At 47.1% G+C, this 23,250-nt stretch overlaps 1 protein-coding gene across 3 annotated transcripts; it reads right to left on the bottom strand.

Moving 5' to 3' along the window:
- Positions 1-852: 852 nt before the first annotated feature.
- On the bottom strand, positions 853-19,189 carry RPS15A (ribosomal protein S15a). Of its 3 annotated transcripts, none has more exons than XM_040356904.1 (5): positions 19,103-19,189; positions 15,501-15,638; positions 14,926-15,005; positions 8,730-8,815; positions 853-986 (listed from the first exon to the last, which is right to left on the bottom strand). In XM_040356904.1, the coding sequence occupies exons 2-5, from the start codon at positions 15,631-15,633 to the stop codon at positions 893-895; spliced, it is 393 nt and encodes a 130-aa protein (XP_040212838.1). In that variant the 5' UTR covers positions 15,634-15,638; positions 19,103-19,189; the 3' UTR covers positions 853-892. The 3 variants fall into 3 exon arrangements, with proteins under 3 accessions (XP_040212838.1, XP_040212839.1, XP_040212841.1); XM_040356905.1 differs by lacking the exon at positions 19,103-19,189 and adding an exon at positions 18,991-19,077; XM_040356907.1 differs by lacking the exon at positions 19,103-19,189 and adding an exon at positions 18,981-18,998.
- Between the last annotated feature and the right edge of the window lie 4,061 nt (positions 19,190-23,250).

The raw sequence follows: 23,250 nt of genomic DNA, 5'->3' as shown, positions 1-23,250 counted from the left end.
TACGGTAAGCTGCAGAGGGCACTGGGAGAGGCCCCCTCTATCGCCACCAATAAAAGTGATTTTGCAGTGAATCCGCTGCAGAGACCACTTTTATCTGAAAGCCGATTGCCAGCTCATGAAGAGGATTCCGGGGTTATGGTAGCTAGCTGCTGCACTCTTTGCTCCCAGTCACCAAAAAAAAAAAAAAAGCCTATGTGCTCCATTTACTATATTTTTGGGCATTTGTCCTACACTTTTTCAAATAGTCATTCATGTTGAATTTTTACTGCCTTTACATGCAAATTGTTGCAGCCAGTTTTATTTTGCTATGCGGACGTGTAAATTAACAATATTATATACAATCTCGTTTCATCCGTGGAAGTCATACAAGGGTTTATAAGTACTACTCATATTTACAAGCGGCTCTAGATGACAGTTCAGTACAATTACCTACCCCCACCCAAGCAGCCCCCAGCATTTTTTTTTCTTGATACTGACAAAAGGCTGCAAACTCCTGAACCAAGGACCAATGTGAACGCAAGCTGAGGCAATACATATATTTTGCAACTTGGTTTTAACAGTGCTCTCTGCAGATGCAGAAACTCACATTTTCTACTCCGGTTTGCCTACCACTATATGTGAATAGCTTTTTAAAGAAGACCTTATGGGAAAATAAACACCGATATGTAGGTTTGTAAGCTTTTCCTTATAGAAGTCATCTGGGAGGGGTCAACAAAATCAAATTGCAGGTATACCTGCATTAAAATGAATTTAAAGAACAGTTTTTTTGTCTGTAGTATCGGCCACAATTAATGCAGTAGGGTAAACCTCACACCAGAAAGGAATTGCACTAGTTCAGAAAAAACAAGTAACAGTTTTTGATAACAGTTTATTGTTCTGCCTGCTTTAACATTTAGAAAAAGAATCCCAGGATTTTGCCTCCTGTATGTTTTCGCCTTGCTTCCTCGTGGTCCATGATGCCAGCGGAAGTTGTAAGCACAATATACCTAAAAAAAAAAAAAAAAAAAAAAAAAAAGTCAGAATTTTGCATTTCCTAAAAAAATAAATCGCAAAGCTAAAAAGTACTTTCTAATGTAGTTTTGGGTCAGCTGAAAGTTACTTGATAACAATGATAACCTACAGAACTGCACCATTGCAGGAGCAAACATCAGTGAACATTGAAGGTAGATGATTGTGGCAAACAATGACGTTAACTTTTTTTTTTTTATGTTAAAAATGGTGGGGAGGGGGGGAATGGGGAGTGCAGGCACAAGCAGAAAGGAAAACGTTAAAGTACTTGTCCATGCAGCTTTTTATTTAACTACACAATTTTACCTAGTGTGAGCGGCTTATAATAGAAGTACAAGGTATACATTTGGAAAAATACATTACAAATATATAGTATGGTCACATAAATGTACAATATGGTTAAAAAACATAGGATGATGAAATATACATAGTGAGCCCCTGAATATACACATATACACAAACAAACACACACAAACACACACACACACACACACACAAATATTTAAGAACCCTCTGTCTACTGAACCCTCATACACCAGGACAAGTTCACTTTGCAGTATCCTTTTGGTCTGTGTCTTCTGTTTTGGTTGCTTCATGGGACTGTTGTGTCGTTTTCCCCCCATGTGTATAATTTATGTACATTTCAGATAGTGAGACTTTGTTTTCTGCTTTGAACCTTGCTCATGTCCTTGAAGAAGCCCAGCGGTGAAACGCGTTGATATGCAAGGGCTCACTATGTATATTTCATCATCCTATGATTTATAACCATACTATATATTTTTTCTAATAAATTGTAATATATTTTTCCTCAAATAATTTACACATTGTGGTCTATGCCTTTAAAGTCCGACCCTCTTTGGTGTCTCTTGTAACACCAATTTTTTCTGTTTCCTATGTATATACAGATGTGGCAATGCAAGTGCTCCCCTTCACAAGTTTTTCAATACAAGGTATATACATAAAAAAATTAACACATACAAGTGGTATGTAGTTGCGTATTATCTTGCAACGCTTACAATTTTTTTTTTAGGATTTTTGTTCTCACCGTAAAATTCATTTCTCTGAGTTCATGGACAGACACAGCAGCATTTGACCTTAGGGTATCATCCTCCCTTTTAGAAGATTGACTAGGCAGAAAAACCATGCATGTTAAGTGTTAAACACTCCACACAGTACAGTACCTCCCAGGGGGCGGTTCCCCCGGGTACATCCCCCATTCTCTGTTCTGAAGCTTCAGTTCGTAAAGAAGCAGTACAAACAGAGGGGTGGGTGCTGTCCGTCCATGAACTCTGAGAAATGGATTTTACGGTGAATACAAAAATCCTGAGTTCATGGACGGACACAGCACCCACCCCTCTTGTTTGTACTGCTTGTTTACGAACCGAGGCTGCAGAACAGAGAATGGGGGATGTACCCGGGGGAAACGCCCCCTGGGAGGTACTGTACTGTGTGGAGTGTTTTAACACTTAACATGCTGTTTTTCTGCCTAGTCAATCTCCTAAAAGGGAGGATAATACCCAAAGGTCAATTGCTGCTGTGTCTGTCCATGAACGAAAGAATATAGGATTTTTGTACCCACCGTAAAATCCATTTCTCCATTTTCTCTTTCGTTCATGAACAGATACAGCAGCAATTGACCTTAGGGACGTCCCCAAGCAGTGTCAAAAATCGAGGGGTGGGAAAACACAGCAAACCAATCTCACCCCAAACAAACCAGAGTTCAACGGAGCAACGTCAACCTTAAACAGCCGCCTGCAACACCTTGCGGGCCAAAGGAGGCATCTGAAGATGCACTCGCATCCACCTTGTAAAACTGTGTGTGAGGCAGCGACCTGGTCGTCAGTCCACACCTCACACACAAAGTAAAACAGACGCTTGATGGCGGAAAGCCCAAGAGGCACCAATCGCCCAGGTCGAATGCGCCGGAATCGGGAAGGGGGGCGCCCGCCACTTTAGGGCATAGGCCTGAAGCACGACCTGCCTGATCTACCTAGAAATGGTGGCCGACGAGACCGCCAGACCCTTCTTGGGACCAGTCACCAACAAACAGTGAATCCGACCTCCGAAACTGAGCCGTGGCAGATAGGTACACCCGTAGGGCTCAAACCACGTCCAAGGAATGCAACGCAGCCTCCTTTTGGTTCGCCAGCCGAGGACGCGAGGATGGAAGAACAATGTCCTCATTAATGTGAAAGGCCGAAACAACCTTAGGAAGGAATGACGGCTGCGGCCGCAGCACCACCTTATCCCTGTGGATGACCAAGTAAGGGGCCTTGCAAGACAAGGCCGCTAATTCAGAAACCTGTCTGACCGATGTAATTGCCACCAGAAAAACCACCTTCTGGGAAAGAGTCAATAAAGGGATTTCCCTAATGTCCTCAACCGGAGACTGTGAAGCACAGAGGGGACTAAATTTAAGTCCCATGGAGGCAGTGGAGGACGCACAGAAGGGGCCACATGTCAAACCCCTCGTACGAACGTTCGCACCAGAGTGCGCCGCCAAAGGTCGCTAAAATAAAACAGCCAAGGCCGAAATCTGACCCTTAAAATCGTACTTCAGGCGAGAGCCTGATCCACTCCACACTGTAAGAACAGCAGAATCCGGAACATCACGTATGTACGGGGGTGCCAATTCATCGCCTCATACAGAGATGTAAGCCTTCCACGTACAATGGTAAATCTTTTGTGAAGTAGACTTCCGCACCATGTTAGAGATCACCGAGTCGGACAGGGCTTAATCCCGCAGCACCTGGCTTTCAATAGCCACGCCGTTAAAGCCAACGACTAAAGCAGGATGAAAGATGGGACCCTGCGACAGAAAATCCTCTCGCAGAGGCAGGCGCCAAGGAACGTCTGCCACCAGCAGCACAACAGGGGTGGCGAGGACAATCTGGAGGGATTAGGATTGTTGGTATCCCCTCGGCTCTCACTCTGCGCAGCAGACGAGGAAGAAGCTTCAGAGGAGGGAAGGCGTAGATTAGGCGATAGTGACCCCACAGAGCCACCAACGCGTCCGCCCACGGGTCTCTCGACATGGCCACAAACCTGACTGAACAGCCCAGACTTCCGCCCCCCCCCCCCCCCCCCGGAGAGTCTGGCATCCGTCGTGACCACCGTCCAGTGGTACGGCAGGAACGACTTCCCGGCCCGAAGTACCAGAAATGTCAGCCACCACACTATTGAGGACCTGACCAGGCGACTCACCCGGACTTGGTAATTCAGAGACGAAGGGAGCTTGTCCCAAAGCGACAGAATTTCTCTGTAACACTCGTGTGGAATTGAGCATACGGAACCGCCTCGAAGGAGGCCACCATCAGACACAGAACTTGCATGCAAAAGCGGAGCGACGACCACTTCTGAGTCGCCAACCGCTGCACCGCAGATTGTCTGTAGTTTCTCCGTGGGAAGGAAAACTCGCCTCCGAGGAATCCAGGACCAACCTCAGGTATTTCAGACGCTGACACGGGACTAACACTGACTTCTGGACATTTAGCAGCCAACCGAATTCCCGGAGGGTCTGGCAGGTGATGGACACATCCACCTCCAATTCTGAGCTTGGAGAAGCTCTCAGAAGAAGGTCATCCAGGTATCCTACAATAGCGATCCCGCGCTGCCTCAGCAGGGCCAGAATCAGAGCCAGCACCTTGGTCAAAACCCTTGGTGCCGAAGCCAGCCCCGAAAGGGAGGGCCCCAAATTGAAAGTGGTCCTGCCCGACCGCAAAGCGCAGAAATCTCTGGTGCTTTGCGCATATGATATTGATATTCAAGGACGCCAGAAAATCCCCCTGGAGTGCCGCCACTACAGAGCGAACAGACTCCATCCTGAACTTTTGCACTTTGACAAAACAGTTGAGGGCCTTGAGATCCAGGATTGGACGTTGGACCGCCTCCTTCTTGGAGACTACAAATTGGAGTAAAACCCCTGAAACCGTTCCAGTAAAGGAACCGGCACGATCACTCTCCTGACCAGCAGATCCTGAAGAGCCCCAAACAAGGCCTCTGACGACGCGGAGGAAGCTGGAGGTTGGAAGGAAAAAAATTCTGTTTGGCGAGGAAACTACTTCGCAAACCTAGTGGTCGGAAAGAAGAGACCTCCACTGAGCCGCCAATTCGCAAAGCCGGCCCCCCACCCGATAAATGGGCAGGGGCAGACCTTCATGAGGAAGCAGGCTTGCGGATTCAGGGTCGCTTTTGCCCTTCAGCGGGCGCCCTGGGGAAACGGTTACCGGCCGCACAAAAAAAAAAAAAAAAGAAAACGCTTGGGGGCGGTAAAGGTGGGGCCATGCCTACGGCGAGGCTCCTTACCTTTACCCGATTGTGGGAGCAGAGTGCTCTTAAATCCCGTGGCATATTTTATGATGTCATCCAGAGACGACCCAAAAAGCCGTTGACCCTTAAAAGGGCAAGTCCACCAAGGCCTTTTTAGAAGACTGGTCCGCAGACCAACACTTCAGCCACACAAGGCGGCGCAACACTACAGCGTAGGCCGAGGCCCTGGAGAGCAAGGAAAGCGTATCCAGGGCCGACAGACAAAATTTTAGGCCCTGCACCAACTGGTCGGCCAGTGCCACACAGTTCTCAGGGGCATTATGTGCCTCCCAACTCCTGAAGCAACAACTTTGACCGTTCAGTAAGTGTCTGACACTAGAGCCCCGGCCAAGACCGGTCTCCCCGCCGACCCCACCACTGAACATGGAGCGGGCCACAGCCTCAGCTCTCCCATCTGCGGGGTCCTTAAAAGCGGGAGCCCCCTCCACAGGCAACGTGGTCGCCTTGTTCAGCCTGGACACAGAGGGGGTCCACTGACGGAGGAGAGGTTTACTTCTTTAGGAAGTCCTCCTCAAAAGTATAACGGACCGCAAAGCATTTCGGAACAGAAAACATTTTGCGGCCGATCCCATTCCTTGTACAATTTTTTTTCCAGATAAGGAACACAAGAAAACACTTCGCAGTGCGGGCCGGCTTACGGAACCCAAAAGGGACCGACATCTGATGTCTCCGCCGAACCCTCAATTTTGGGAGTATCCCGCACCGCAGTGATAAGAGCTCCCACTAGCGCCCCATCATGCGCTGACCCTGAAGCAGAGTCATCCTCAGTGTTCGTGTTGACTAGGCCTGCATCCTCTGACACCTCGGAACCAGGGCCGGGAGCAGTAGCAGGGCCCGATTCCGTGTCAGAGCCCTCCCCAGAAGGTGGTGGAGGGGCGCTTTTTACCCCCCCCCCCCCTCTGGCCACACGCCGCTTCAATCCTGGCAACAAACTCCCCTAGGACTGCCATCATAGCATCCACAGAGGCACAGGGGCACCAAGGATCAACTCCGGCATGTCTGGGGGAGAAGCATCCGGTTCGGACGCCATGCTGACCCACCCAATAGCCACCCTTAACTGCAAGGCAAGATCCACAGGCCACCCTCCCGCAGCAGAGAACAGGGGACCCCCCAGAGGACTCACCACCCGACCAGGCTGTACTGCTGCTGTCTGCCCCATAGCGCTGTCCGTGCTGTGCCTTCCATTAGGAAGTGTGCTGGAGCCGTTCATTCTAGCCAGTAGAGGCAAAAACCCCATCTAAAATGGCCGCCGACATGCAAAAAGCATGTGGGCTACAAGAAAATGGCCGCCAAACTCTAATAAATGCACACAGCGCTGCCAAAATGGCAGCCGCGATGCACAGTAAAAAACAATCACACCGTGAAAAGACACAGCAGGCCCCCTCGCACACATGGCAATAAAACCAGCACCCGCGATAGCAGACAGCCCCCAGCCACAGGATGGAGCCCCCCCACCTCACAGCCGACCACCCAGAGAGCGGGGAGGGAGAGAGGAAAGCAGGGCGGACCCCCGATCGACCTCCCCAGGAATGCACCAGCCGCACCACCCCGCCAAAGCAAGGGGACTGCTACTTACTCGTCCTGCGACCACCGGCTGGAGGCATCCCAGACAGAACCAACGTCCGCACAGCTGCAGCATGGCTGTCGGCCCGGCACACTGACACGGACATAGAGCCCGGTCATATGTGTGCCCTGGAGCGTATAGCTCACCGGCCACCCCTGGAGCAACGGGGCATGTCGTGGACGGCCCAGCACGTAGCTAAAGGCCAGCACACGCCCAAACTTGGGGGGGGGACTACAAGGATCCAGCCTGTCACCCAGTCGGCAGTTGATTGTAGATCTCAGGATCCAAAAAAAATGCAGGAAAAAACAAAAGCAAGAAAAGTGCATAAGCAAAATCCCCAGAGCACATGGGCCCAGAAGAGCCAAGTCATCTACTGCTAGGCAGAAAAAAAACGGGCTGCTGAACAGAGAATGGGGGGGGGGGGGTGTACCAGGGGGAACCTCGGGGGTACTGAGGTACTGTACTTGGAGTGTTTAACACTTAACATGCTGTTTTTCTGCCTAGTCAATTTCCTAAAAGGGAGGACAATACCCCAAGGTCAATTGCAGCTGTGTCCGTCCATGAACGAAAGAGAAAGGGAGCCGTTTGTTCAATGCTTACAGATCACCATGTCAATTAAAGGGGTTGTATAAGTTTGTGTTTCACCTTAATGCATCAAGGTGAAAACACCTGGCAATCACCGGCCCCCCCATTTTACTCACCTGCTATGCGCATCTCTGGCGTCCTCCACGGAGTCCTAGCGTTAATTGGATAGATTGATAGCAGCACAGCCATTGGCTGCCGCTGCAGTCAATCAAATCCAATCACGTGGGTGCAGGTCATACACTCAGCGTCTAAAGATGCCAAGTGTATGACTTAGGAGTGTGCCTGCAAGGTTACCCCCTCAGGAAAGCTCTTCAAGGGGGTTATCCAATGCAGGGGAGGAGCCGCCAAGGGACCCCAGAAGGGGGATGTTCAGGGCCACCCTGTACAAAATGAGCTGCAAAGTGGGGGCAACTATGACATGTTTAGCAGTTAAAGGACACCAAGGGTTCCTTTATTATAAGAGTTTATTTGCACAGGATGTAAGGGCACACAGATGCACCAACAGGCCTGCAGGAGCCCAAACAAAAAAAAAAAAAAAACTAAAATTGTTCCATCAATTTGAAAACTAGGACTTATGTTACGAGAAATCTTTAGGACATAAAATTTGAGGTGATTGCCATTGCAAATTAATTTTTGGGAGGTGCTGCCACCCCATCCCAGATTCATTATCCAATGAATCACTGACCTCAAACAAGCATTCAGCCAGATAAACCAAACTAGTTCTTGCTCAGACAGGCCATTTACTTCTAAGAATGTAGAACTCACAGGGTACTCATGCAGGAAACACCAAGGGGGTAAATGAAAAGTTGCCTTTATCCACCTTTTTGCACTATACTTACTACATCCCTTGGAACTTAAAAAAGTGTTTGCAGCATGTAGCTGGCAGAACCCATTACCCCCAATTCTCGACTTGTCAAAGCAGAACTGGTCACGTAACCGACAGTTCACATTACTAGGATCTGCCTTTGACTTTTTTTTCCCCCTCCCCAAACATATTGTAGTGTTCCAGATTCTGAACTAGGTGGAGCGAACCTGGCACATATAGGAAAGCACAATGTGCTCTATAAAATGTTAAAATTTTCCCCACCCAGTGTGGCCATACTACTGCTTTTTAAAGGAGTCACCAAGTCAAATAGTTGCACATTTGATACGAGAACCCAGGGTACAGTGAAAAGTGGCTAATAAGGATACATTTTGGGGAATCAAAACCCCAAACTATTACAGAAACAGTGACTGAACTTACCCAAACTGACGTGAAGGCAGGAGATTGTTCTGCCACTTTTCCAGATCCTTTAGCTGCACATCAAATCTGGGGCTGATGACTCCACACTACAAGAACAATTACAACACATCATAATTTGGTCATATACCACTACATATGCAATGATGCAGCAACAATGAACTATATAAAATTAAAAATCTTCATATCCCTTGACATACTGAACTATTCTATGCTGCACTCAAACAATATAAACCTTCACAAAAACAGCAATACAAAAATACCATGGCAGGGGCACTGCGCACCTTTCATTTAACCTAGGCTCAATAGACATGTCAAATCGCATGTTAAAAATGAGTGGGTTTTGCATGAATGGCACCGTCCGAATCAGCGCGGCGCTGCACAGGTTCTCAAAAGTAGTTTGTTCTACTTTTGGGGACTTGAGGTGTGATTTCAATAGACATCTGTGCTGGGGCAAGCACAGATGTCTCTGAAATCGCCTTTAAAGTCGGACTGATGTGAGGGTATGAAATCGTACGTGTTAAGCTAAAATCGCAACAATTTTAATCCTGCAGCAGCATGAACCCAAACGGAAAACTATTTTCCACCACAAGAAATGTTGCCAATCTAGCTTGCCAACTGCTTATCCCCCCCCCCCCTCTTCAGATTTTCTGTGTTTTAAAGTTATAAAAATTCCTAAGCCTCATGCAAACTAGATTTTACAGCTACTCTTAGGAGTGGCTGTCTTTTATACAAAATATATACGCCATTTATAAAAAAAAAAAAAAAAAAAAAAAAAAAAAAAAAAAAAAGCCTCTGCACTGAGAACTGAGTGAGCAAACATCGCCGATGGCTCGGTTATCTCTGCTCTCCGAGCAGAGTTTCCGACTGTCGGCAGCTCTCCTCTGCTCCTCCACACTCACTGGAGTGCTGAGGTGGAGGATGGGAGCACCCATCTCAGCAGCTCACTGAGAGACCAAGACAGGCATCAGTCCACCTGGCAGACCACGACTGTCATGATGGGGTGGTTCCTGGACTGATTCCCGTAACATCAGCAGAGAGCGGACTTTGCACTTGAGCAATAATTTTAAATAGCCAGAAACACTCTGGCCAATGAAATGAACAGCCAAACACACTTTATCCATATAAATGTGTCACACAATTTTACAAGCGTCAGGCACCAAGAAATTAGATGAATTGTGTACACAGCCAAGTCAGCCAGAGAATAGTCAGGCCTTACCTGATCTTTCTATAAAGAGTTACAGTACATTGGCCAAGCATTTAAAAGAAACTGATGCCAAAAGCAGATAATGTGGGGTGAGAAGTATAGTTGCTGCCATTGACTTATTTCTGAAAACTGCAGGGCCCAGGGCTGTCAAACTGACCTTGACTAGTTTGTGACACTGACTTATGAGGTATGTAAAGCATAACTTACAACATCCTGAAATGCTGCCGCTCACTAGAGTATGTAGCCAAAATGAGGCTACAGGACCTAGAGCCGCAACTTATTAGTAAAGTATTCAAAGCAGGATTGGAAAAGTTAAAATACGCCCTTGAAAGTTTACACCTTCACCACCATTCCTCAGCCTGAACAGGATGGCACTCCCTTCTAATACACAAGGGGCCACACATCCCTATGGCTGCTCTGTCCCTACATAACTGGTGATGGAGCAATCACAGGCTGTAAAAAAGTTTTAATTGGCTTCTTTTAAAAACGCAATTTTGGCCTACAATTTTTAAACTGATGGGAAGCTGGAAGGTAGGGTTCAGCAGCACACTATGCCATTATACCCATATGGCACAGCATAGTGTCCATTTTGGAAAAAGTGACCTTAACCATACACTGAACGATCCTGCTCTTCTGCATACACTGGGCCCAAAAAAAAAAAAAAAAAAAAAAAAGGAACACAATTGCAATGCACATAGTACAAATGCACCAAAAACAGCCTTTGTTGAGTAAGGGGGGCAGAGTACAATATGGGCCGTCAACACCAACCAATCCTTGGCTGAGGCTGCATTCAAGATGTTTGATGAAGGTATGTGGAGAGTGCTTTAACTACTTCCCACCCGCTTCTTCCTCCTGAGTGAATGTACTTCTTTCAAAAAAGGAGAAGTTCACCTTTTGTAACATGCAACACCCATATATAGGGTGTAGCATGCAACAAGTTACAAATCCACCTGCCCCCGTGTGCGATGCTTTCCAGGCTCCCCAAGAAAAAATTTATAGATTTTCCTGCAAAAATATGTGCATTTATTATGCTTTTTAGGCTCCATGTACATGGGCCGTTTATTACAACTGCTCCTGAACGGTTTAACGTGACAGATCGTAACCCACGTTTAAAATGTCCGTTTAGCAGTGTTTGCGTTTAGAAGTGTTTTTGTTTTTTTAAATGCCTAAAAACGAAACACTGCTAAACAAGTTTAGCGTCTGAAAACGTGGAAATCTTCAGCGTCTGAACCCATTTTTTGCTTTCAAAGAAACGCTGTTAAACGCAACTGCCTAAAAACAGCAATAAACGAGACCGTGTACATGGTCACACAGGATAACATTGAATGAGTTCAGGGGCAGTTGAAAAAAGCCAACTGCCTCTGAATGTACGTTTAGCAGTGTCCCGTGTACATGGGGCCTACAAGGGTGAACTTTAAGCATAGCAACAAACTACCAAGAAAGTACATCTGTTTTTTTAGCACAAGCCGAACACAAAAAAAAAAAAAAAAAAAAAAAAAACACAACCAGCAAGACCATACAGCAGAACCACTCCATATATAGGTAGTAAATGCGTCATTGTGTATACGTATCCCACAGCAGCTTAGCCTCCAGGTTTGAGTGAGCTTTAACCACTTCAATACCAGGCACTTACACCCCCTTCCTGCTCGGGCCAATTTTCAGCGCTGTCGCACTTTGAATGACAGTTGCGCAGTCATGCTACATTGTACCTAAATAATTTTATAATTTTGTTCCTACAAATAGAGCCCTCTTTTGGTGGCATTTGTGCACTGCTGTGGTTTCTTTTTTGAAAAAAAGAAAAAAAAAAAGTTATAAAATGTTGTATACAAGCAAGTTTTCTCCTTCACTGACTGACACCGATAAGGCTGCACCGACAGCATCATTGATGGAGATATCTGGCAGGCAGTATGGGCACTGTGTAATATCCCTGTCATTCATGTGTGGTAGGCATCCCTGATGTTCCAGCGTGGGCATTTGGAGGGGTGCTATGCTGATAAACATACACCCCCCCCCCCCAATCAGGAGAGCCGATATCAGTGTGTCAGACTGAAAATTTTTGCACATGACATCACTTTAGGCCCCTTTCACACCGGGCGGGAGGTGCAGTAAAGCGTCGCCATCTTTAGTGGCACTTTACCGTCAGAATTGCGGCGGTATAGCCGTGGTTTCCCATTGCTTTCAATGAGAAGGAGCGGTAAACACCCCCCTTCAACGATGCGGCTGCCAGGACTTTTGGAGCGGTCCTGCTAGCACACTGCTACAGTGGACTTTCACACTGGAGAAACAGCAGCCGCTGTTTCAGGTCAGTTTGCAGGTGCCGTTTTAAGCGCAATAGCGCCTGCAAACCACCCCAGTGTGAGTCTTAGAGTGGTTCAAAAGCCTAAACTTTAGACCCTTCATGTGGGGGGGGGGGGACTTTTCAGTCATTAGCACTAGAAAATAGCACCTCTCATGCCTCCCCAATGTGAAAGCCTAAATGCTTTCAAACTTGGGCGGTGCGCTTGCAGGACAAAAAAAAGAAGTCATGCAAGCATTTAGGGGCAGTTTTGGGCACTCCCGCTGCCTTTAGTCAAAACCTGTGACGAGGGAGCAGGGCCGAGCCGCACTGTCTGTGGATGCAGCCCAGTGTGCCCCCATATGAAGCGGCTTGCTATGAGAACATGTCAATAGAAGAACCCTGGTGTGCCAGCAGAGGACCAAAGAAGAGGTTAAGGGCACTATGGAATTGCACAAAGTATGTTAAAGTGTTTGTAGTAATAAGAAATTTTTGGGGGAAACTCAAAAAAGTAATTTTTCTCAAAATTGTTGCTCTTTTACTTATTGCGCAAAATATAAAAACCGCAGGAGGTGATCAAATACCACCAAAAATATGGTCTATTTATGGGGGGCATCAAATTTTGTTTGGGTACAGTATCACAATCGTCAGCTAAAGCAATGCAATACAGAATCGCAAAAAAATGCTCTGGTCAGGAAGGGGGTAAATCATTCCGGGGCTGAAGCGGTTAAAGCATGCTGCGCGCCCCCCCCCCCCCTCAAAAAAAGCATTTAAAAAAAAAACACAAATGCTGTGTTGGCAAACAAATTGCGACACTTTCTCTAGGGTCTCTGCTAAAAATACATCTGTACAGTATCTCACAAAAGGGATTTAACCCTCACATTTTTGCAAATATTTCATTAACATCTTTTCATGTGACAACACTGAAGAAATGACACGGCTACAGAGTGAGTGTGCAGCTTGTATAAAAGTGTACATTTGCTGTCCCCTCAAAATAACCGACAGCCATTAATGTCTAAACCGCTGTCAAAGTGAGTACATCCCCAAGTGAAAATGTCCAAATTAGGCCAAAAATGTCTAATTTGTGTGGCCACCATAATTTCCTAGCACTGTCTTGCTCTGCTTCAGTATGTCACAGTACATGTTGGCATTCATGGTTCCCTCAATGAACTGTAGCTCCCCAGACATTTTCACTTAGGGGTGCACTTACTGTGCGATTTCTTCGGTGTTCACATGAAAAGATAATGAATTATTAACAAAAATGTGTGTGTGTACTCACTTTTGAAAATCTATATATTTTTTTAATATAATGTTTGGAGGTTCTAAGCAATACTGATTTTTATAAGTAGGAGAGAAATTTCAGACGGCCTGGGTGGAAAATGGTTAATACATCCATAGACATTGGAACTTTGAGGGAGTTCATACAAAAGTATGAACATGCACCAACTGAAGGAGCACCAACAGGCAATGCATTTCAGGGACCAGAAGAGCCCACCCCCCTTTCAGTTAAAAGAACCTCAAATGGAATCAAAATGGCTTCCCTACATAAATTTCACAGGGAAGCCCTATTTTGAGTCCATTCAAGGTTCCCATCTTAACTGAAGACATGGAGTTTCTTCTGACCCCGGAAACATGTAGACTTTAAAATGTGAAATCTCAAACTGTACACTACAGGCTAGTCATGCAAAATATCCTTGGTGCCAGGAAATGACAGAGCCAAAGCTGCCCAATTGATCAATTAGCTCAAACCTTATTCTTCACACACACACACACACACAGCAATGACTAAAACAAACGCTTTTCACCATTAAAAGCAAGATACCCGACAAAAATCCCATCTCCAGCGGGTATGAGATGAACTGGGAAGCAGTGAGTGAGGTTTCTATCAGAGGTTCATATATCAAGAATCGATGGTCAAAATCCAAATCTTTAAACATGAAAATAGTAAACATGTATGAAGAACTAAACCAAAACTAACCCAGGTGGCCCATCAAGCCTACAGATTCTTAAAGTGGTTCTTACACACAACTGAAGCTTCTCCAGACTAATAAATGATCAATTTGAACATAAAAAAAAAACTGCACATTTACTGATGAAGGGTAACCCAGGACAATCATCTAGAGTTCCAGCCGATAACATCTCAAATATACGCAGCGACTGAACTAGGTTTGTGAACTTAAAGTAGATCCAAAGCTTTGGCTGTACGCCTGCGGATCACAGGAGTGCAGAGCTGGTTGAGGCTGGCCTGGATCCACACAAATGCCTGGACCAACACCCAGGTCAGCCTCTCAGGGTGCACAGAACAGAGAGCATGTGACTGACAGCCCCAAAAACTGAGCGATCAGCAGTCTTTAATCACTCAGTTCTCAGCCTTTAGAGCCGGCAGGGGACAGATGCAGAGAAAAAAAAAAAAAAAAACTTTAGACAATGCATAAAGACAAAATTAAGCTGCCAATGCACACCTTTACGTGTTTGATTTGACAGGCCAGAGTTCCCCCTGAAGATCTTTCCTGACATTCTGAAGATGAAAATGATTGTGCAGCATCACAAAACCATTTCTGTACTTGCTGACATCTTAGGCATATTTCATTTAGTGGACTAGCCGATTCCACCACTGCAATAGCTTAGTTTTTAAAATTCACTAACTACCTGACATTGATCTTTAGCCTTTGAGCTCTGCAAAAAACATCTCATGCCAGGGGTCTTAGGCAACTTACCTTATTAAGTCTCCCTGTAAGATTGACAACAATTTTTCCGGCCCTGTGATCATCAATTATTTCAAATTCACCAATGTAGCCTGCAACAGAACAAAAAAAGTTTTTTTTATATATCTACTATTTAATCAAACAGCATCAAACATGCATACCAATTTCTAAGGCACGTATCACACAAGAACCAACTGGATCTTAAAATTGCAAAGACATTGTCACCTTTACCTATTCAGTACAAAGTAACACTGTTAAGCACCCCCTGACCACCTTTCCCCATTCCTCCATCACAGAAACACTAAAATCCTCAGCTTCAGCCACTAGGGGGTGCGTGAAGTCACTCTTGGTCAAGAAACAGTGTTTGGGTGTAGGGATTGGCTGCCAAACTTAAGCACTGTCACATGGGGAGTGGCCACACACTCTCCTATACCTGGAAGCACTGACAGATATCTGACAGCTGGGACAACAAGAAAGCATTGGTGAGAATTAGTGGGTCTGCAACTTCACCCTGAATGGTAAAGTGACAGTGCCTTTAAGCCCATCAGTCTATAACACTTACATTCAACACAAAGAAAAATGCTTACCGTGCTTCATCATCACTGTAAGGAATCGCACAATCACTTTTGAGCACGGCCTGATGAGAACCTGGCGCTTACCACGTTTCTCTGCATTGTTGATGCTTTTAAGAGCATCGGCAAGCACGTTCATACGCACCATGTTGCCTGGAAAAAAAAAAAACACAACAATCAACCAATGACAAGAGGCTGTGGGACAAACTGCATGCTTACTGCAAACTGTTCTGCTATGCCTGGCACAGCAACAAGGCACATAATGTTAAGAAATGTCATAGGAGCAGCAAAGAGCCACGTCCAGGTCATTCAGAATTTAAAGCGCTCACTGCCCTATTGCTGGTTGTACAAAAGTTGATCAATAGACTTGTGTACAGTCATCCCATACGTGGCTCAGCATTTTCCATTCCCTGCTGAATGTTGATCCATTTACAGACAACTCACTGCTCTCAAATTCCAGCTTGCCAGTATTAAAGTGGCACCATTAAAGAAAAAGTTTGTGACAGTCCAGCCTAAATTACTTCTGATGGTTTTCCTAGGTGTAGATGGTTGCTTCATTAGCGCACACACAAAAAAAAAAAAAAAAAAAAAAAAAAAAAGGGGGGGAGTGTAAATGACAGGATCCATTCAATGTATGAGAGCATGGACAGCAGTGTCCATCATGAATGAAATTAAAGGGGTTGGTAAAGGTGAAGGATTTTTTTTTTTAAATAAGTTCCCTTACCTTTGTGTAGTCCTCCTTCACTTACCTCATCCTTCCATTTTGCTTTTAAATGTCCTTATTTCTTCTGAGAAATCCTCACTTCCTGTTCTTCTGTCTGTAACTCCACACAGTAATGCGAGGCTTTCTCCCTGGTGTGAAGTGTCATGCTCTCCCCCTCCCTTGGACTTGGACGCTCTCTACGTTGCAGATAGAGAAAGGAGCTGTGTGTTAGTGGGCGTCCGGACGCTCCTGTAGTCCAAGGGAGGGGGCCAGCACGACACTCCACACCAGGGAGAAAGCCTTGCATTACTGTGTGTAGTTACAGACAGAAGAACAGGAAGTGAGGATTTCTCATAAGAAATAAGGACAGAGGCCTGCACTAAGGTAAAGGAAGCTATTTAAGGAAAAAAAAATAAAAAATCTTAAAGGGGTTGAAAAAGTAAAATTTATGCCTTACACAGCAGCCATCGTGATCTAGGAAAGCCATCTTTGAGTTCCGCTTAAACTTATGCATACCAGTTTTACAGCACATAGCAGTGCTTCAAGCCATTTGTAACTTGTTAAGCATGGCGTTCCAAGCAGGACTAAAAACCCAGCAAACTACAAACTGAAAATGAAATGCAAGTCTCCATTCACAAAGCCAAACAGATCAAGGATCATTTTCTACGAAGTGACAAATCAATAAACTTGTTATATATGGAAATAAAGCTCTTAGGCCTCATTCACACGGTTTACCTCTATGTAATCCAAGAAATTTGAATTCTGTGCTTCTAGGATTTGAAGGGACACTTTAAAATGCAGCTAACCCCACTTTGGGACTACATGGGCGATTTGACCCGTGTGTAGTATGAGGTGCCTGGGAGGCCCGGGTGCAGCCCCACTGCCAGCAACTTGTCAAAAGCTACAACAGGCTGAAATACGTAGCGGCCGGACACTGTACTGAACAGTAAGCAATCAGGCATGCATGTCCAGAAAAGAAGAATGCTTGTGCCGAGGCATACATCCCTGAACACAGGCGGGCCCCAAGACCCCATTCATACCTAGTGTAGCAGGAACACAAGCTCTCATATGATGGCCATAGGGCAGGCTGCTCATGGCACACCAAAGACGCTCCTGCATCTTTTTGGACATTAAGAATGTCACCACAAATCACATTATTTACTAATTTCCAGAATGTGAATGAAACCCAAGAAGGAAAGTACCATTCAGTACAGCCCTCTGCATATTTCAGCCGACTTTAGACAAGTTGCCGGTAGCAAGGTTGGACATGGCGGTTCTATTGATTTGATGCACAGCCAGCAAGTGATCACATAGCATAATGCTGGAAGATCTAAACCAGGGATCCTCAAACTACGGCCCTCCAGCTGTTGTAGAACTACACATCCTATGAGGCATTGTAACACACTGACATTCACAGACATGACCAGGCATGATGGGAATTGTAGTTCCTGAACAACTGGAGGGCCGTAGTTTGAAGACCCCTGATCTAAACACAGGGAAAAGTGATGGAGGCATGAAAGCTGTTTATACTTCTCATACTGCTCCTTCTGCATTTAGAACTGCTAAAGCTGTGGGTGTGAATGGGACCATAACCCGGGGGAAAACCCAGGTTCACACCAGTGCTGCTGCACCATTATGCATTTTTGTAGCGTGCTTACACACCTTTTGCTGAATTTTCATGCATTTTTTTTCAGGAAGTGGGAGCATTTTACATGTACTTTCTAACGAAGTCTATGGCAGTTCACTGGTGTAAATGAGCACCATAGAGAATATGATTTCCATTGTCATCCAGGAAAAAGCAATGGCAGACAGGAGAAAACGCACTGGTGTGAGGAGCTTATCCTTTGTGGAATGCACATGAAAACTATACACTATAGCACTGGTCTCCAAACTGTGGCCCTTAACTTGTTTTTATCAGGCCCTTGGAGCCCAATTCCTCCCAGTGACACCAAAGAGGGGAGTCCCCCCCCCCCCCCAATCACACCAAAGAGGGGAGCCCCCACTACCTCCCAATGACACCAAAGAGAACAATTCCTCCCAATGACATCAAAGAGGGGAGCCCCCACTACCTCCCAGTGACACCAAAGAGGGGGCACAATTCCTCCCAATGACACCAAAGATGCCCCCCCCCCGAATGACACCAAAGAGGGGAGCCCCCACTACCTCCCAAAGACACCAAAGAGGGGGCACAATTCCTCCCAATGACACCAAAGATGCCCCCCCCCCCCCCAAATGACACCAAAGAGGGGCCCCCACTACCTCCCAATGACACCAAAGAGGGGGGGCATAGATTATTCCAACTGATGCTGGGACATGTTCCATTCCTGATGACCAGTGTGGCCCCCTAAGGTCTGAAGGACAGTACCGGAAGATCCAAATCTTTAGAAAGTTTGGAGAGCCCTGCTCTATGGACAGGGATGGGAGGACGCTGCACAGTGTGATGACACAATGGGTAGAACTGTGCTGAAGACGTCCTCGGATCCCCAGATAGTGCAGAAGCCCTCCGGATCCATGTGTTTATACACACTACAGGGGAAGGTAGCTGTGGTACTACAAGTCCCAGGCCCCCCCATGTCCTCGTACATATGAGCCAGGCACAGGTAGAGGATCCCCGATCAGCGCACACAGAGGATCCGGGGACTCCGGCCAGGCCGCCCAGCGCTGACCACCGGGAGGGTCCTGCCAGGGACACACAGCTCTGCCCGGCTCCACACCAAGGCGTGAGGCAAGGAGCCGACCCCGGGCTTCACAGTCCATTCCCACACCGTCCGAAAGCCGCACCACCCCCATACCGAGCTTTACCGGGAGCGCCGAGTCTCTGCTTCACGGCGCCCTGAGCGGTTCGGTGGTAAGCAGCGGGATGCCGGCGATAAAACACAGATTACAGTCAGGCCCGGGATTCTCCCTTACTCACCGGGTCTGCAGTATGGCGGAAAGAGGGAGGAGGAAGAGCCCGCAGGGCCATATGGGAAATTTCTAACTCTCGCGAGACTCGCTCTGAGATCTCATTGAACGCTTCACGTCAGGCATTAGTAATGTATTGCAGAGTTCGTCAATAGCATTTCTTACAAAGTGTTTTTATTGATTACAATAGCCTTGCCGTAAGAATATTGAGGCAGCAGAGACATTGGCAGGGGTTGTTAGCTGTAAAGTTCTTCGTATTCTCCGGGTAGTCGTAGTTTATTGTGTTTGATTAAAGTATAACTAAAGGCAACACATTTGTAGTTTACAAAGTGGAGAGGGATTAGAACACCTATCAGGCTTTTATTGCTGTCTGTGCCCCATTAATAGGGTGACCTGATATCCCTGATTTCCGGGAACAGCCCCCGGTTTGAGGACACTGTCCCCGAACCAAGTCTGTCCCCGAATTGAGGACACTGTCCCTGAACCAAGTCTGTCCCCAAATTGAGGACACTGTCCCCGAACCAAGTCTGTCCCCGGATTGAGGACACTGTCCCCGGATTGAGGACACTGTCCCCGAACCAAGTCTGTCCCCGGATTGAGGACACTGTCCCCGAACCAAGTCTGTCCATGAATTGAGGACACTGTCCCCGGATTGAGGACACTGTCCCCGAACCAAGTCTGTCCCCGGATTGAGGACACTGTCCCCGAACCAAGTCTGTCCCCGAATTGAGGACACTGTCCCTGAACCAAGTCTGTCCCCAAATTGAGGACACTGTCCCCGAACCAAGTCTGTCCCCGGATTGAGGACACTGTCCCCGGATTGAGGACACTGTCCCCGAACCAAGTCTGTCCCCGGATTGAGGACACTGTCCCCGAACCAAGTCTGTCCATGAATTGAGGACACTGTCCCCGGATTGAGGACACTGTCCCCGAACCAAGTCTGTCCCCGGATTGAGGACACTGTCCCCGAACCAAGTCTGTCCATGAATTGAGGACACTGTCCCCGGATTGAGGACACTGTCCCCGAACCAAGTCTGTCCCCGGATTGAGGACACTGTCCCCGAACCAAGTCTGTCCTTGAATTGAGGACACTGTCCCCGGATTGAGGACACTGTCCCCGAACCAAGTCTGTCCCTGGATTGAGGACACTGTCCCCGAACCAAGTCTGTCCATGAATTGAGGACACTGTCCCCGGATTGAGGACACTGTCCCCGAACCAAGTCTGTCCCCAAACCAAGTCTGTCCCCGGATTGAGGACACTGTCCCCGAACCAAGTCTGTCCCCGGATTGAGGACACTGTCCCCGAACCAAGTCTGTCCATGAATTGAGGACACTGTCCCCGGATTGAGGACACTGTCCCCGAACCAAGTCTGTCCCCGGATTGAGGACACTGTCCCCGAACCAAGTCTGTCCTTGAATTGAGGACACTGTCCCCGGATTGAGGACACTGTCCCCGAACCAAGTCTGTCCATGAATTGAGGACACTGTCCCCGGATTGAGGACACTGTCCCCGAACCAAGTCTGTCCATGAATTGAGGACACTGTCCCCGAACAAAGTCTGTCCCCGAATTGAGGACACTGTCCCCGGATTGAGGACACTGTCCCCGAACCAAGTCTGTCCCCGAATTGAGGACACTGTCCCTGAACCAAGTCTGTCCCCGAATTGAGGACACCGTCCCCGGACCAAGTCTGTCCCCGGATTGAGGACACTGTCCCCAGACCAAGTCTGTCCCCGGAATGAGGACACCGTCCCCGGACCAAGTCTGTCCCCGGATTGAGGACACTGTCCCCAGACCAAGTCTGTCCCCGGATTGAGGACACTGTCCCCGGATTGAAGAGACTGTCCCCGGATTGAGGAAACTGTCCCTGGATTGAAGAGACTGTCCCTGGATTGAGGACACTATCCCCGGACCAAGTCTGTCCCCGGAATGAGGACACTGTCCCCAGACCAAGTCTGTCCCCGGAATGAGGACACTGTCCCCAGACCAAGTCTACGCCGGCTCAACTTTACAGGCAAGTGCTTTGTGAATAAAGCACTTGCCTGAAAAACTTGCGCTGGCGTATCGTAAATGAGATACGTTACGCCAGCAGAAAGATCCGCTGATCTTTCTGAATCTGGCCCACTGCCTTTAGAAAACGCGTCGGGTGTCATTAAAGCAGAACTAAAGTTCCACTACAAACAGCAGATAGGCAAGTAGGGGTGTTTTATTGATGTCTTCTCTGGTGCTTTAACCACTTAAAGTGTAAGTTCACCTTTACAGAAAAATCTGTAAGGTGAACTTACACAGGACCCCCCCCCCCCCCCCCTGGTTTCGCTGACCTGGACCACGACAATCTCCTGTTCTAAGCCCCGGTATATCCGCGTCAGGAGTCCGGAGCCCGGAGCTTAGAAACCTCCTCTGCATCCACGCGTTTTTTCCATAGCTGATAGGATGGGCTATGCGGCTGCTGATTGGTCAGCGTCGCCCATGTGATGGGTACATTTGGACATTCAGCTCAGGGGATTCCTAAACCCCAGACTCCTGACGTGGACATATCGGGGCTTAGAACTGGAGATTGCTGAGGTCCAGGTCAGCGGGACCAAGGAGGGGGTCCTGTGTAAGTTCACCTTACAGATTTTTCTTTAAAAGTGAATTTTCCCTTTAAAGACCGGAAGATTTTCCCCCTCAATGACCAGGCCATTTTTTGCTATACTGCACTGCGTTACTTTAACTGACAGTTGCGCGGTCGTGCAATGCTGTACCCCAAAAAAAATTGATGTCCTTTTTTCCCCACAAACAGAGCTTTTGGTGGTATTTGATCACTTCTGTGGTTTTTAGTTTTTGCGTTTTTAACAAACAAAAACCGAAAATTTTGAAAACAATTAAAATATTTTTTAACTTTTTGCTATAATAATTATCCCATCAAAAATAGGGGATATATTTTTGGCATTTTTATTTTATTTTTTTACTAGTAATGGCGGCGATCAGTGATTTTAAGCGGGACTGCAGCATTGCGACAGACAGATCGGACACCTAACTGACGTTTTTAACACTTTTTTGGGAACCAGTGACATTATTACAGTAATCAGTGCTAAAAATATGCACTGTTATTGTACTAATGACACTGGCAGGGAAGGGGTTAAAATCAGAGGTGATCAAGGCGTTAAATGTGTTCCCTAAGTTTGTGTTCTAATTGTATGGTGGACTGTGTGACTGAGGGAACACAGAGATCCGTCTTCCTGCATAGCAGAAAGACAGGGGGCTAGATTCATGTAGGGGCGTGCATTGTTAAGGCGGCGCAGCGTATCGTATTTACGCTACGCCGCCGCAACTTACAGGAGCAAGTGCAGTATTCACAAAGCACTTGCTCCGTAAGTTGGGGCGGCGTAGCGTAAATGGGGCCGGCGTAAGCCCGCGTAATTCAAATGTGGAAGGGGGGCGTGTTTTATGTTAATGTGTGATGACCTGACGTGATTGACGTTTTTTACGAACGGCGCATGCGCCGTCCGTGTACATATCCCAGTGTGCATTGCTCCCAAGTACGCCGCAACAACGTATTGGTTTCGACGTGAACGTAAATTACGTCCAGCCCTATTCGCGAACGACTTAAGCAAACGACGTAAAAAATTAAAAAAATCAAAGCGGGAACGACGTCCATACTTAACATTGCGTGCGCCTCATAGAAGCAGGAGCAACGTTAGTTAAAAAACTACCGCCGGTAATTTGCATACTCTACGCCGAAAACGACGGAAGCGCCACCTAACGGCCAGCGTGAGAATGCACCCTAAGATACGACGGCGTAAGAGACTTACGCCAGTCGGATCTTAGGCTAATGTCGGCGTATCTTGCTTTCTAAATACAGAAAGAAGATACGCCGGCGCAGCTTTGAATTTACACGGCGTATCTATGGATACGCTGGCGTAAATCATTGCTGAATCTAGCCCAGTATCTGTGCAATCTCCCCTGTCAGAACGGAGATTCGCCTTGTTTAAACAGGCAGATCCTCGTTCTGCCACTGCGGGGAATGATCGCTGGTAGCCGGCGGACATCGAGTTCGTCCCACCTGCTGATTGGCTCCCCAGCCGGCCAGTGGGTGTGTGCACCCACAAATCGCTGTGTACAATGACGGCAATTCGCAGGATCAAGCCACATTGCGGCAGTACAGCTGCGGTGACTG

The sequence above is a fragment of the Rana temporaria genome, chromosome 6, assembly GCF_905171775.1.
Source record: "Rana temporaria chromosome 6, aRanTem1.1, whole genome shotgun sequence".
Taxonomy (NCBI): Eukaryota; Metazoa; Chordata; class Amphibia; order Anura; family Ranidae; genus Rana; species Rana temporaria.
Note: the sequence above shows the minus strand (reverse complement) of the source record. Positions and strands in the feature narration are given on the sequence as shown.